General features: G+C 35.7%; 1 protein-coding gene across 3 annotated transcripts; it reads right to left on the reverse strand.

The window, feature by feature from the left end:
* Positions 1 to 812: 812 nt before the first annotated feature.
* LOC133800626 (probable leucine-rich repeat receptor-like serine/threonine-protein kinase At3g14840) lies at positions 813 to 15,606 on the reverse strand. 3 transcript variants are annotated; one of them, XM_062238626.1, is made up of 23 exons: positions 15,472 to 15,606; positions 15,065 to 15,230; positions 14,864 to 14,935; positions 14,699 to 14,767; positions 14,529 to 14,600; positions 14,081 to 14,152; positions 13,909 to 13,974; positions 13,718 to 13,786; positions 13,566 to 13,637; positions 13,394 to 13,468; positions 13,234 to 13,305; positions 13,025 to 13,093; positions 12,810 to 12,875; positions 12,623 to 12,688; positions 12,499 to 12,537; positions 12,369 to 12,403; positions 11,711 to 12,283; positions 11,469 to 11,606; positions 2,280 to 2,443; positions 1,955 to 2,162; positions 1,611 to 1,848; positions 1,371 to 1,521; positions 813 to 1,280 (listed from the first exon to the last, which is right to left on the reverse strand). In XM_062238626.1, exons 1-23 carry the CDS (start codon positions 15,581 to 15,583, stop codon positions 972 to 974), a joined length of 2,973 nt encoding a protein of 990 aa, XP_062094610.1. In that variant the 5' UTR covers positions 15,584 to 15,606; the 3' UTR covers positions 813 to 971. The 3 variants fall into 3 exon arrangements, with proteins under 3 accessions (XP_062094610.1, XP_062094609.1, XP_062094611.1); XM_062238625.1 differs by having other exon boundaries at positions 13,718 to 13,834; XM_062238627.1 differs by lacking the exons at positions 813 to 1,280; positions 1,371 to 1,521 and having other exon boundaries at positions 1,744 to 1,873; positions 13,718 to 13,834.
* Between the last annotated feature and the right edge of the window lie 834 nt (positions 15,607 to 16,440).

Below are 16,440 nucleotides of genomic sequence, written 5' to 3' on the forward strand. Positions count from 1 at the left end.
ACCTTCATCTCTAACTTGGTTGTGAGCTAGCTAGGGAAGGATAGTAGTGGTTTCCAAGGTCAATCTAATGGCACGCCGAAGCTAAGAAATGAAAGACTGATACATTGTTGCTGTAGGGGTAGCTCTTACTTGTAAGCTACTTTTCCAATCTTTGCCTCCACAGGGTCCATTTTATTACACTAAAACACTATATAGTAACTATAGTGGGCAGAGTATTTATTGAAGAAGTGGTTTGAATACATGGAATACCTCAATCAATCATAATGGACAGATATAAAATTTTCATGACTTGATTTTGGAGAAAACTCTTCAAAATGCAAGGCACAACACTCAATTCTAGCATGACTTATTACCCTTAAATTGATGGACAAATTGAAGTCGTTAATCGCTATTTAATTAGAAATGTATTTTCTTTGCTATCCAAGAAGCAACAATCAATTGCTCAATCCTCAGCTGAAGCAGAGCATATATCATCCTCAGCTGCAACCTCTCAAGTTATTTTTGGCTTAGAAGATTTTTAAAAGATATTGGAGAAAAGCAAGACGAAGCTACTGAGTTGTTCTATTACAACAAATCAACAATTGCAATGGCAAAGGCAAAAAAACATTTACTTATTAGCACTCCAATCAGCCAAGAAAATCAAGAACCAGTATGACAGTTTTAGTACTTCTTACCACTTATATATATGTTAGTACAGCTACAACTTCAACTGATTTTCCACAGTACAGCTAGAGATCGAACAAATCTGACTCTAAAAATCTAGTAACATAATGTGCTTGAGTTGAGTATTGTTATAACTGTACAAATTTAACTCTACAAAAAGAACATTTGGTTTTGTTGCAATCATTAGAGTAATTTCCTTTCAAGTTTTAACAAAATGGAGTTCATTAAATTTAAAAGAAAATATTGAATAGCGTAGGTGTAGCCCAATATGCATTTAACATAATTTACAGTTGAAGTTTTTCTTTTTTTTATCGTGGTTCAACCATTGATACAGTGGCCTCATTGACAGAGCATCTATTACCACTTTGTATGGAAGGATCATAACTACTACTGCTGGCTTGAAAAGTAAAAACAGGTTGTTTGGGTTGAGGTTGATCAAATATTTGGTTACTTAACATGGAAGCTACTTGAGCCATGGAAGGTCTATCTGTGGCAAAGTCTTGAATGCACAGAAGCCCAATGTGTATGCATTTCAATGCCTCTGATTCATTATATGACTCGCCTAATGCTTCATCCACCAACTCTATTCCTCTGCCTTCACTCCATAGCTGCCATGACTGTTTCATTACATTAATATCAGCCTCAATTTTCCACAACACACAAACATAATAACACAATTTGAGAAATTTCTTTTGTGAACTACTCACATATGCAATAAGGCCTTGGTATTGATCCTCATCCTTGAAGCTAGTATTCTTTTTCCCGCTTATTATCTCTAGTAATAACACGCCATAGCTAAACACATCAGATTTTTCCGAGAAGATTCCTCTCAATGCGTACTCTGGAGACATATAGCCGCTGCAATTGATTAAACACACCTCTAAATTAGATGCCAAATGCTATAACAACAATGTACTATCAAATCAAATTAAAAGAAGGATGCTTACATTGTTCCTACCACCCTATGAGTATTTGCTAGATCTAAAGTGCCTTCAAAAATCCTTGCTAATCCAAAATCAGAAATTTTTGGAGTCATCTTCTCATCCAATAGAATATTACTGGCCTTCAAATCTCGATGTATCACCCTCAAACTGGAATCGCGATGGAGATACACAAGACCTCTCGCAATGCCATCAATAATGTTGAACCGTATGGCCCAATCAAGCTCTACCCTTCTTCTATCATCTATATAAGAAACCAAATCACACCACTAAAAGTTAATTAGTGACATTGTCCAACAAATATACTTCTAACTGAAGGATAAAAATGCGGATAAAGATGAGAGACTAACCGAAAATAAAAGTATCTAAGCTCTTGTTGAGCATGAACTCGTATATTAATAACTTCTCTCCATTTTCAATGCAGCAACCAATGAGCTTAACAAGATTTCTATGTTGCAGTTTGGAGATCAATATTATTTCATTCCTAAATTCTTCGTAGCCTTGTGACGAGCTGCTAGACAATCTTTTCACTGCAACTTCTTTCCCATGTAGTTGTCCCTGTAAATTTCCAAACATAGCTAACTAATTAGCTCATTCACTCACCCATTCACCTGCATTTCTCCATTATTATTGTAGTGTATTAGATTCTATGTAAACTATTGAAAACCAAATGACCTTATAAACAGGACCAAATCCTCCTTGACCAAGTTTGTTTGTAATACTAAACTTGTTTGTGGCCATTAGTATGCTATCCAACTCAAAAAAATGAAGCTCGGGTTGATCGTTTCCTCTCTTCAAGTTAGTACTTGTCCAAATCAAATCATTATTTGTTGCAGTTCCTGATGTCAAGTCAATAATACACATAATATTCAGCAATAAATACGACCAAAAAATACAAAGTTTTAGGTCCCAATATAATGAAGAACATCAACATTATACAGGGGAAGCAAGCCCAACCTAGGAATGTGAACACACTATATATACATATATTGTTATCTTATTGAAAAGCTTCCACTTTTTTTTTTTTTTTTGAAAAAAGAGTAAGAGGTCGAAATGACCTCCTCTCAATAATATTGAAAACCCTCACTTATGGCGGAGGAATACCGGAGTAACATAGTGAAAAATAAATAAACAAAAGTTAAGACCACAAATGCACTGTAGAGTCCCAGAATTTACTTAGCTAGTTAGATTGTAGTAGTAGTAGTAGTAGTAGTAATAGCTAGTATTAGTTGTAGTATGTTTATAACTGTGGATTTTGGTTCACACCGGGATTTAATTGGACACTCATAGTAGTACTTGTAGATTTTCTAAGTTTAACCTATAGTTTAAGAATATTAATTTTAACCTAAGGTTTGATTAATATGACTGATGTTGATAGTGATATTTATTATATTATAAGGTTTAGATAGACCCAATAAGATAGTAACACTTGTCTTATGTATGATTATTAAGGAATTATTATTTTAATGATAAAATAAGAGAAATATAAGACTTAGTATTCACCAAAATCTGATAGGAGCATGATAATTGTCACAATTTTATTTATTTGTGAATTAGGTTGTAAATAGATTTTTCGTAACTTTAGGGTACTGTAACTTCTGACCTGTTTTTGACCCAGTTATATTAGGAATTTCGAAAAATAGTATTTCTTAAAAGTTGTAGATAATTTAATGAAATTTCTAACGGTATAAAGAGAGTCCAAATCGGAGTTCTACAGCGTCAGATATGTTGATTTTACTGAAGGGGAGTTTAGAGTTACGAGATTTAGGGAGTTAGAAGTTAGGATTCTATTTGTTTTTATTATTTTAAAAATCAAGCTTTGAATCCTTAAATCTCTCTGAAAAATTTGAACAATTCCTAAGCCTTTGGCTGAAGGATATTCAAATATTTTCAATTAAATTTATTATTTTTATTCAAAGCCAAAAAGAAGATTTTTATTCCTAGAACTCTATAAATAGGACCTAGCACCAAGCATTTTTCATTCATTCATCAAGCTAAGTTCAGAGGCTGCAAGTTGCTAGGTTATTGTGAGAGTGTAAACACTTGGGTTGGGAATTATAAGCTTAATCATTATAAGCTTAATAAACACTTGGGAAGTAAGGTTATAGTGTATTTCGGTTTCGAGGTATAGTTTGGTCATAGAAGCATTCAAGGTATTCCTAATTCTAGTTCCTTTCTGTATTGATTCTTATAGTTCTTCTCTACTCAAATCCTAACTCAGTCTTTTTCTATTCTTAGGCATCTAAGTTCTTCGAACTTAAGGTTTTCATTGGTAAGTATTGTTTCGATGGTGTAGTTTATTCTTTCCATCTCTTTTCTTTAGTATACTCACCTCTACATTATGGTTTTTAGGAGTGTTCCAAAATCCCGACTTTGTTCTCATCATCCCGGTATATTGGTAAGGAAAATAGGATAGAATCTATATGTTTATTGCTTATGTTATCTTATGTGTTATGTTATGAAATATGATACATTATGAATGTGTATGTTTGTAGGCTTGGGCTTATGCCCTATTTGACTAACAAGACCCCAAAAAGATTATGGGCATATGCCTACTTAGCTAGTAGGACCCCACTAATCTCATGGGCATAAGCTTGTTTAGTCTATGGGACCCCAAGTAATAATGGCCATTATAATAAGTGTATGTATTAAGTGTTATGATATGTCTTTACGTTTATTATGAAATTTATGTGTATGACTATGTGTTAGATTTTCCTTGCTGGGCATTAGGCTCATTCCTTTTTGTTTTATGTGCAGGAAAATAGCTTTAGAGGCGGTAAGATTCGTGACGCTTAGAGGATGTGTATCGATGGTGAATGGAGTCAAGGGGTCGAGCGTTATTCGATTCGAGGATGTAGTCTCATTTTATCTTTCATGGTTTTATATGTATTTTCCGCATTTCTTATGTAATTCTTTTCATTTAAATCATGTTTTGTTTTTAAAGACAATGGGATCCCATATCCTTCTTAGTATTTATTTGTAAGTAACTCTTATTTTACAAGTTACTCAATAAAATTATGGTATTTTCGTAAAAATGTAAGTTTATGTATAGTTTCGTTAATGGTCCAAAAAGTCTAGATTAGTGGGTCATTACATGCACCCACTCCCTACGAAGATCCAGAAAGAACACACCCTCAAACTCTTTCGTTCTATACACCCAAGTGGCAACCCAGAACCTGATTTTATCCCAAAGGTTGTCCACGGAAGAAGATGAATCGTCAAAAGTCCTCGAATTTCTCTCCAACCAAATAGCCCAAAATGTAGCGAGGACGGTACAGTGCCATAAATGCGTCACCCTCTTTCCTCCCTTCAAATGAGAGAGAAACAATTGCGCACAGGAGGAAGACATACACCAACCGACCCCGAATTCTTGTAATACTTTATTCCAAAAGATGCTGGCGAAAGAGCACCGAAGAAACAAATGTCCCACTGACTCGCTGTTGTTATTACAGTTAGCACACCGATTGGGCGACAAGGAATGGAAAGGTCTCCTCCTCTGCAAATTCTCATGGACACTCAATTTGTCAAGGAATAATAACCATCCAAACACTTTAATTTTGTATGGGACACCACTTTTCCATAACCTCCTTGCCCACGGCCACTCTGGCCCTAAATGATCATAGGCTAAGCTGCGAAAGGCCGAATGGCAACTGAAAACCCCGCTATTGTCTGGTTTCCAGATCCTTTTGTCTTCTAAAATTTCCGGCAGATGCACATCCTTAATCAAATCTAACATCTCAATCAAGCTAGGAATCTCCCTGTCGAATAAATTCCTTCTAAAACGGAAATCCCAGCCGAGACCTTCCGAGCTAATACCACCATCAGCCACCACCAAGTCTCTGATCGAAACATTCACTGCCTCGGACACCCTGACTAGATCAATGAACCGTGAGCTCAGGGAAGAATCACCAATCCACTTATCCTCCCAAAAGCGAATCCTGTCACCCCTCCCCACCTTGAAAAAGACCCTACGCTTGAACTCCTCGTACAACATAGAAATATCTCTCCACGGACCACGAACTGAAAATCTACTCCCCACGTTTGTATCCCAGAAGCCAGCATCTTCACCATACCTACTACTGATCACCCTATGCCATAAAGAATTCTTTTCCAATGGAAACCGCCACAACCACTTCATAAGAAAAGCCTTATTCCTCAAAACCAAATTCCCAACCCCCAAGCCTCCGTGACTACGAGAATTGCAAACATCGACCCAGGAAACCAAATGATCGGCACCTGAATTGTCCGCACCTTCCCAAAAAAAGTCGCGCATCAGTTTCTCAATTGTCATCGCCACATTCTTAGGGATACAAAAAAGCGACAGGTAGTACACGGGAATGGAAGACAGAACAGATTGAATAAGAGTCAGCCTCCCTCCTCTAGACAGAAACACACTCTTCCAGGAATCCAAACGAGTAGCACATTTAGATAACACCGGGTCCCAAAACCCTTTGGAGCGTGGAGAAGCCCCCAAAGGAAGCCCCAAATACTGAATAGGCCAATCACCCACTTCACACCCAATCTCACTAGCTTTCTGATCCACCATCTCTTTCTGCAAATTAATCCCCAGCAGCTGACATTTCTGCAAATTGATAGATAACCCCGAAACTCCACCGAAGACCTTTAGAATGTCCAAAAGAACTACCAGCGACTCCTCATCATTTGCGAAGAAAATCGTGTCGTCTGCAAACTGAAGGTGGCTCACATCCACTTTATCCTTGCCCACCGAGAAACCTCTTAGAGCCGAGGCACTTTTAGCTTTATCTACCATTCTACCTAAAACATCCGCTATCAAAGTGAACAAGAATGGAGACAAAGAGTCCCCCTGGCGAATACCCCTGTAACCTTTAAAATTTCCTCTCGGCCGGCCATTCACAAAGACGGAGTAAGAAGTGGAGGATAAACACCCACGCATCCACGTCCTCCAAACTTCACCAAAACCCTTCCTTTCCAAAACTAACTCCAAGAAATCCCAGTCCACACAATCATAAGCTTTGGTGAAGTCTATTTTGAACACCCAACCTTTTTTTCCTTTGCTTCTATATTCCTCCGCTGCCTTATTTGCAATCAGAACTGTGTCCAAGATCTGCCTCCCCTCGACAAAAGCACCTTGATTTTCTGCAATTGTGTCTGAGAGAACTCCTCGAAGCCTATAAGCCAACACCTTTGAAATAATTTTGTACAGACTAGTGACTAGAGTGATAGGCCTGTAGTCCCTTACCCGACAGCTGTTCAATTTCTTCGGAATCAGGCAAATGAAAGTTTCATTGATCCTTTCGTGGATAACACCGTCCTTGAAAAAATCATGAAATACATCCATCAAATCCTTTTTCATTACCTCCCAATTGTTCTGATAAACAGCAATGGAAAACCCATCTGGCCCCAGGGCCTTAGTGCCATCACACGTAAAAACCGCTTGTCTGATCTCGTCTTCAGCAAAAGGACGCTCAAGTAAAGAAGCCATAACCGACAAAATTGGAGACCAGGAAATCCCGTCCACACCCACCCAATCTCTCGGCATCGCCGAATACAAAGTTGAATAAAAGCCCACAATAGCCCTTTCAATATCGGGGTCTTTATCCCAAATAGTACCATCATCTTCCTCAATCCTAGAAATGAAATTCCTTGCTTTCCGAGCACTAAGAATGCTATGGAAAATTTTGGAGTTAGCATCCCCTTCCTTTGCCCATCGACACTTAACCTTAAACCACACACTTTTTTCTTCTTCAAAAACAATTTGCTGCCAATCCTCCTTCACCTTTGATCGTTCCAAAAGAAGATTCTCATTCCAAGATCCCCCTTCCTCCAATCTATCCAACTCAAACAGTCTCCTTTCCAAGAAATGTTTCCGCATTTTCCTCTCCCCAAAGACATGAAGACTCCACTTCCTAATATGACCACGAATAGAGTCTAGTTTTGACATAAATATCATGCCCGATTCCCTTTGCCCCTTAGCTGGGCCCCACCACTTCTGGAAAAGATGAGAGAAATCCTTGTGCTCCAACCAAGCATTATCAAATCTGAAAGGAGAAGGGCCCCAAGACGGAGGACTAGAGTCCAACACTACCGAACTATGATCAGAAACTACCCGAACCAAAACCTCCTACCGAATGAAGGGATAATATTCCGACCACGAAGGAGAGTGAAAAAACCTGTCCAGCCTACAACAAATTGGCTTGTGTCTGAAATTTGACCATGTATAACGACCATTTTGAAGCTTTGGATCCACCAATTTTAATTCTCTAATCAAAGCGTCGAACATCTTCATGCTCCTAGTGTTAGAACTGCTATTCAACTTCTCCTCAATTCTTCTAACCACATTGAAATCTCCCCCAACACACCAGTAATCTCCACAAATAGCACTCAACCCAGCCAATTCATCCCAAAAACTGTCTCTCCTACCATAGACTACAGGACCGTAAACACCTGAGAACCACCAGGGACCCTTCCCCTCAGCCTCCAAGCAAATTGAGACTGAGAAATCCCCAACTAAAGAATCAAGTACAGAAACACACCTCGTATCCCAAACTACCAATGTGCCTCCCGAACGGCCTAATGGATGCTGATAAATCCAAGCTTTAAACCTAGATCTCCAAATGCGTTGAATAAAACTTCTGTCAACGGAACTCCTTTTTACCTCTTGAAGAACAATAATGTCTGGGTTTACTTTACAGATCAATTCCTTAATTACTTTCCGTTTGCTCTTGTTGCCACAACCTCTTACATTCCAAGTAAGCATCCTCATAAATTGTAACTGTGCCCCAAGCCCCTCTTTTTCCTGTTTCCATAGTTAACATCAAAGCTCAGCCTGCATAATTCCCGGTAACTTTTCTCAGATAGGCTGACAGAGTCTCCTAAACTTTCCCCTCCCAAAGCAGAATGGATCACCGATACACCCAGAGAATCCATAGACTTAAGAAGTCTAGCGGACTCACTCAACTTCTCCTCTTCCTTGCTCCTAATATTGTCGATAGAGGCAGGCCTTCCCTGCGAAACACCTCCCTCTGACGACCCTTCTACGCACGCAGTCCCCTGATCTTCCTCAACCTGAGTGCATTCTTCATTCCTTCCTCCATCCCACCTGCTCAACACAGTCCTCTTTGTCATTTATTTCGCCGTCTCCAATCTCATCCACATATTCATCTTCTGAGCTGCCTGAATCAAGCTCCTCATCGATTGGGAAAACAAGATCCTCCTCTTCTCCTACAGTTTCAAAAGAAGGCTCCCCCTATCAAGATCTTCCATAAAATACTTACTGTCTACGCCACCGTAATTTTGCCGGCGAGAATACACTTTCAAACCACCCTTGTTATCTTTAAACTCTGACTCCTTCTCCTCAAACTTCTCCAGCAATACTGTAGAATCCAAGAACTTTACTTAGCTAATTATTTAGTAGTATTATAGTATGTATAGTATTATCTTTGTTACTGTGGATTTTTGGTTCAGACCGGGAATTATTTGGACACTCATAGTAGTACTTGTAGATTTTCTAAGTTTAACCTATAGTTTAAGAATATTAATTTTAACCTAAGGTTTGATTAATATGACTGATATTGATGATGATATTTATTATATTATAAGGTTTAGATAAACCCAATAAGATAGTAACACTTGTCTTATGTATGATTATTAAGGAATTATTATTTTAATGATAAAATAAGAGAAATATAAGACTTAGTATTCACCAAAATCTGATAGGAGCATGATAATTGTCACAATTTTATTTATTTGTGAATTAGGTTGTAAATAGATTTTTCGTAACTTTAGGGTACTGTAACTTCTGACCTGTTTTTGACCCAGTTATATTAGGAATTTCGAAAAATAGTATTTCTTAAAAGTTGTAGATAATTTAATGAAATTTCTAACGGTATGAAGAGAGTCCAAATCGGAGTTCTACAGCGTCAGATATGTTGATTTTACTGAAGGGGAGTTTAGAGTTACGAGATTTAGGGAGTTAGAAGTTAGGATTCTATTTGTTTTTATTATTTTAAAAATCAAGCTTTGAATCCTTAAATCTCTCTGAAAAATTTGAACAATTCCTAAGCCTTTGGCTGAAGGATATTCAAATATTTTCAATTAAATTTATTATTTTTATTCAAAGCTAAAAAGAAGATTTTTATTCCTAGAACTCTATAAATAGGACCTAGTACCCAGCCATTATTCACCTTTTACTCTAAGTTCAGAGGCTGCAAGATTGCTAGGAGAGTGTGAGAGTTAAACACCTGGGTTGGGGAATCATAAGCTTGATCATCATAAGCTTATCAAACACTTTGGGAAGTAAGGTTTTATGGTATTTCGGTTTGAGGTGTAGATTGGTCTTACAAGTCTTTGAGGTAAACCCGAAACTCTTTTTCATTTGTTTCATGTTATTTTCTTTCTCAAAGCCTTCTACTCAGTCCCCTAACCTCATTCTTATTTTGGTTAGGGAATCCAAGTTCTTAAGCACATAAGTTGTGGTAAGCATATTTCTCAATGGTTTAGTCTTCCTATTCATTTTCATTTCTTCTTCTTAAGACTCACTCTTTCTCATATGGTTTAGGAGTGTTCCAAAAGTCCCAACTCAGTCCATCATATCCCGGTAACTTTGGTAAGGAAAATAGGATAGAATCTATATGTGTATTGCTTATGTTATCTTATGTGTTATGTTATGAAATATGATATGTTATGAATATGTTATGAATGTGTATGTTTGTAGGCTTGGGCTTATGCCCTATTTGACTAACAAGACCCCAAAAAGATTATGGGCATATGCCTACTTAGCTAGTAGGACCCCACTAATCTCATGGGCATAAGCTTGTTTAGTCTATGGGACCCCAAGTAATAATGGCCATTATAATTAGTGTATGTATTAAGTGTTATGATATGTCTTTACGGTTATTATGAAATTTATGTTTATGACTATGTGTTAGATTTTCCTTGCTGGGCATTAGGCTCATTCCTTTTTGTTTTATGTGCAGGAAAATAGCTTTAGAGGCGGTAAGATTCGTGACGCTTAGAGGATGTGTATCGATGGTGAATGGAGTCAAGGGGCTGAGCGTTATTCGATTCGAGGATGTAGTCTCATTTTACCTCTTTATGGTTTTATATGTATTTTCCGCATTTCTTATGTAGTTCTTTTCATTTAAATCATGTTTTTGTTTTTAAAGACAATGGGATCCCATATCCTTCTTAGTATTCTATTTTGTAAGTAACTCTTATTTTCACAAGTTACTCAATAAAATTATGGTATTTCCGCAAAATTGTAAGTTTTATGTATAGTTTCGTTAATGGTCCAAATAGTCTAGATTAGTGGGTCATTACAGTTGGTATCAGAGAAACGGTTCCTTCGCATGAAGTTCTCCTCGATACACACACTCAAAGCTAAATTTAAGTGAAGAAGGAGTGAAGAAGAATACACCACAAAGATAAAGATAAAAAGGAGTGGAACTTTAACATATGAATATGATAGAACTAAATGTCTTGTTGTGTGTCTTGAAAAGGAACAAAATAAAAAGGATAACTAAATCAGAGTGACATGTGCATATCACAATGGGTTAAGCAGATTTTTTGACAGATAATTAGCAAGGAGGCCAAAAATTAGCTAAGTTGGGGATTTAAATGCAAAAATATTAACTTAAGTGCAAATTTCGGGCGAGGTTAGGGATTTTAGCTGTTAAAAAGCCTTTCTGTATTTATAGTAAAACGATATGTAGTAATGCATAGTGAATCCTGCAGTTGCTTTTTATTTTTTTGAGCTTACTAGATTTTCTAATGTATTTTTAATACTTTTCACTGAGTAGCAACTTCACAAGTTCTTTTGGGAAATGCACAAGTGTAAAATTCACTTTTCTGCCATGAGAAAGTTGATGAAAGTATATTCATTACCATCATCCTTTGATTCCTTGCTTCCAAGATAGCCCTTCCACCAGAGAATCCCTAACGCTATGAATAGAAGACAAAAGGCTGAAACAGCTCCAATTATGATGAGCTTTGTTGCTTTTCTCTTTTTTGGAGGTTTGAAATCTACAAAAGAAAACATCAATGAGATAAAAAAGTATTTGAAATATTGCTTTTCACTATGAACATACTGATTTCATCCTTTTAATATATACAATTAAGTTACTTACCAGAATCTATTGAGATTGCCGATATCAAAGAACCATACATTCCTTGCCTTGGAATATTCCTTGTCCCTTTCCCAGCCCATTGGAGGCGGATCTCTAAAGTCTTATGACTCACAACTGCCTTAACAACTTTGATACTTTCTTTATCAACTCCATTAGCTTCATTTTCAATGTTGAAATCTTTCAACTCCCATTTTCCTTGAACATAAACATCAAATATTCGTGTTCCAAGACTATAATAAGATCTGTTGTCTCTTAGTACTATCTCTGCAAAATGAAGTTTCACGGTGTAATTTCCATTTGCTAAGCAACGAGCATAATAAGTTAGCGAAAGAGGAGAGAGGCGTGCGGTTGTGTAGAGCTCAGAATTGCTCATTTTTAATACAGACACATTGTTTGCTATGTAATCTGTTGATGTATCATCAATATCCCTGAAATCACCAGTGCTGCTAAATCCCCAAATGGCTGAGTTCTGGACAAATTTTGCAGCGCCTCCCAGGTCCTGATCCCCTTCATACTTGATGTCTCCAATGGTAGTTTGTTTTCCACCACAATTTATATACAATGAATAGTGATCTACACATCAAATGACATTGAATAATATCATAAAAAAGAAATGGTTAGTTAGTCAATGTAATGATTAGTTTTGAAAGACATTCACCATTTGGACATGGAGGCAGGCACTTGCTGAGCATTCTATAATAATCATATTCCAAGCAAGTGTTAGTATATTAAAAAAAATCATAATGAAAAGTAATGTTTTGATTTTTGCAATAGTTTTTTAAGCTTACGAGTTATTTTTCTGTCCAGATGTGCTTCGGAATAGATTGCTGATGAAAATCACAAGTGTATTTAGTTTGACATGATTATGAAGCAATAAATATAGGAACAAAAGAATGGAAAAGAGGGCCTTACAGCGAATCTTGGCAAGTAGATGGTTCAGATATCTCAGAAAAATTATTGTAAGAAATATCTATTTTGCTGCACATAGTAAGAAACTTCTTCATTAGCTAAACATTGTAAAGCCAAAAGAAGAAATACATTAAGAAATCCAATCTCGAATACTTGATAGAGAAGTAAAAGAGGAAATGTAACTTATTACTTGCGACTATCTTTGAGCTTCATCCACTCTGGAATAGGCCCACTGAGTAAGTTACTTGTTAAATATCTAAAAGAGCATAACAACACATGAGAAACCAAATGAGCAGTATAAAAATAAATCGAAATAAATAATAAAAATAAAAAAAAGTATGAAATTTGAGGACTTGTAGGGTCCTTCCTTATTGCCTTCTTCCTACTTATTTTTGCATTACTTACATCGTTTCCAATGTCCTGATATTTCCAAAGTTTGGAACTGGCCCTTCTAGTTTATTAAAGCTCAGATCTCTGGGAAATAAAAAGCTTAGATGTTAGCTATGTCATGGAATGGAGAAAATTTAGTTCGGTAAAAGAAGATAATTGGTGTAACAAATAAAATTTGCTAACGTTAATAACTATAGATGATAAAGTGAAAATAGAAGATTTACATGACAGTTAAATTCGTCAAAGTACGAATATATTCAGGAATGTTTCCTCTTAGTTTACAGCTCGTCAGTATCCTGAAATTTTAAACAAGGTCCTATATGTTCAATTTTTCATGGGTTGATCTCTTATTTCAAAATCTTATGAAGCATATATATAGCTCACAATTTCTCTAATTTCATCATTTTTCTCACGTCCGGAAAATTTGAGCTGATCTCCCCATTTAAGTCAGTAATTCTTCTGCAAAGAATAACAACGTGACAATTTCAAGGAGGAGGCCTCGTCAGAAATGAAGTTAGTAAACACATGAAGATTTAATCAATGAAAGAGAACTTACAGTTGTATTAAGTTAGTCAAGTTAGAAAGACTAGAAGGAATTGGCCCGTTGAAACCACTTGCTTCCATCTCTCTGTTGAACGTGGTATGTATAAATCAATATAAATTGCTCATAAATTTTGAAACCCAAAAAGCTCAATATATAGCTCTTACAATTTATGAACTTGTTTCCAATTTCCAAACTCAGGCATCTTTCCTGTGAAATTGTTACCACTAATCCTACTGCAACGAGTAGACATGCATGAGTCAAGATATTCAATTGACATAATCCTGGCAACAATTCAACACAAAAATCTTATTAGCTCATTTTGGTTATGGATTTATAGTTTAAATTATACACTTACAGTTGAGTCAACTTGGTGAGACTAGTGAGATGGAACTCTCCAGTGAGCTTGTTTGCTTTAAGATTCCTGTACTCACACCATTTCAATTAAGAACAAATTAATGACATCTTATTAATTACTTTATTAAGTGGCTAATAGAATATGGTCACTTTGAATGATTAGCGATACTTACAACACCTCCAAGTTCACCAATTTCCCAAACTCAGAGGGAATAGTTCCAGAAAGCAAGTTGCTCTCCATGGACCTGAAATTTATTATAAGAGTTTATTATTGGATATTTTAGCATATATATATATATATATGTGGCTGGCCCCTGTGTTTTTTGGATAACTTTTACATTATTCTAATAAATATTTATACACCTCCCAATACTTTTACACATTGTACAGTTTTGAATCATCCAAAATAAAAAATCATTCAAAAACTAAAAATTTGTGAAAAAATATTCAACAAGTATTGTTTATAAAACTCAAGGACTTGTATATTGACAAATTGTTTTTCTTGTTAATGAACAGAGTAAGACTCAAAGGGGCATTTTTTCTAAATTAAACCCTTATTATTAATAAACAAATGAAAGAAGTTTAAAAGAGAGAAATAAAGGGTTTAGAGAAAGATCATACAAATATCTGAGAGTGGTTATGTTTCCTAGATAGCCAGGGATTGGCCCTGAAAAATTGTTCGCACTAATGCTCCTGCATACACCACATTATTCGATCATGCCATCGTTTACTACAAGCCTAGCTTTTACAGCTTAATTAATCTTGAATGTTATGGCCAAATGGAATCTTACAGCCTTTCCAATTTTGTCAAAGCCCACTGTCGCGGTATCAATCCACTGAGGAAGTTCCTGGCTAAATTACTACAAAGGTGGAAGAAAGATTATTGCTATTATTAGCATGTTAATAAAATTATGTTAGAATGACTAGATTATGGGAAATCAAAAGTTTTTTATTACAGTTCCTTAAGGTGTGATAGCTTCCATATTGCTGATGGAAGCTCACCATCAAGATCTTGCCCTTTAAAAATACTGCATAATTTATATATCAAGAGAAAATTCCCAAGTCAGAAATATAATTTACAGTTGTGATTATATTCAAGGGAAAACAAAAGTTCAAATAGTAGAAATAAGTCTTAATTAAGGGAAAGAATGGTTTACATGCTTTGGATATGGCATGTTTGATCAGAGATAGAGCACTTGCAGATGATAACATTTTCGTACTGATCTGTGTGTGGGACATCAATGGTGGTTTTGTTACTACAAGGGTCATCGAAGTTCCAGTCTTTCTTGTTCAGTTGTGCAGCTATTTCTTTAACGGCTTCCACTGCATAATGATAATAAACCAAAGAAGGTGAACCTTTCACAACTCGAAAGAAAAAGAATACTAAGGGAAGCTCAAATAGTCAGACATGTGGCACAAAGTCCCATGTTCGAGTCCCTTTGGAGTACTTAATTGCTAGAATTTCTCGTTAATCAAATATTCTTCATATACACACACAAGATCATAGGGGATTGTAGTTTTGAAAAGAGAGAGAGACACAGAGAGAGAGAGAGAGAGATTTCACCTTCATACATAGGAAGAATAAAACCAGATTGGGCTTTGCACTGAAATGGTGCCAAGAAGAGCACAAATAGTAATAGTACAGTATCACATTGTGAAGCCATATTGTTGAGCATATATGATCAAATGAGGATATAGATATATACATATATATATATATGTATATGTAGAAATATATCGATCCTCCATTCAAAGCTTGTGTTTAGTCAAGCTGTATTAATTATATATATGTGGACTATTCCAAATTTTGGATTGGACGTACAACTTGATATATTACTATTATTGTCAAACTTAACATTTTCCTTCTAAGAAAATTCCGATAATAATATAAACAATAAAGTTGAACCCCACTTTAATTATAGTGTCCTCATTCATTCACACTAATTAGTTGAATCATGTCAGTTAGTATAGTAATGGTATTTGATATTACTAGTTCATGACTTATATTATTTTTATAGGTTGATTATTAAAATTTAAAATTAAATATCTCAATCAACTTCTAATTTCTTAGTGTTGATTAGGAATTTAGTCAACAAATAAGAACTGTTGGAGTCATTAGAGATGAATGACGCACTACTACAAAATATCATTTACGGGACACTATTTTAGAACTCGCACATAAATGCAAGTCCTTAAAAATATTTATGGAGTTTTTAGGATACTCATTAAGAGTCCTGAAAAAACACAATTTAGGACTCGCAATGAGTGTCCTAAAAAAATATGCGAGTCATAAAAAAATCTGGGCTAAAAAATGAGTGTTTTACTTAACAATTTTAAGAACTTGCTTTGGGAGTCCTTAATACTCTTTAATGACTCACTTTGCTAGTCCTAAAAACAACTAAGCTGAAAATAATAGTTAAAAGTAAGTTATTTATATATGGTTAAATATTTTAATAATTTCTTAAAAAAAGTTATAAGTTGTTAGTTTTTAAATATACTTAAAAAATAAAAACTAATATTATTTTTTCTTAAT

Source organism: Humulus lupulus, chromosome 9 (genome assembly GCF_963169125.1).
Source record: "Humulus lupulus chromosome 9, drHumLupu1.1, whole genome shotgun sequence".
Lineage (NCBI taxonomy): Eukaryota > Viridiplantae > Streptophyta > Magnoliopsida > Rosales > Cannabaceae > Humulus > Humulus lupulus.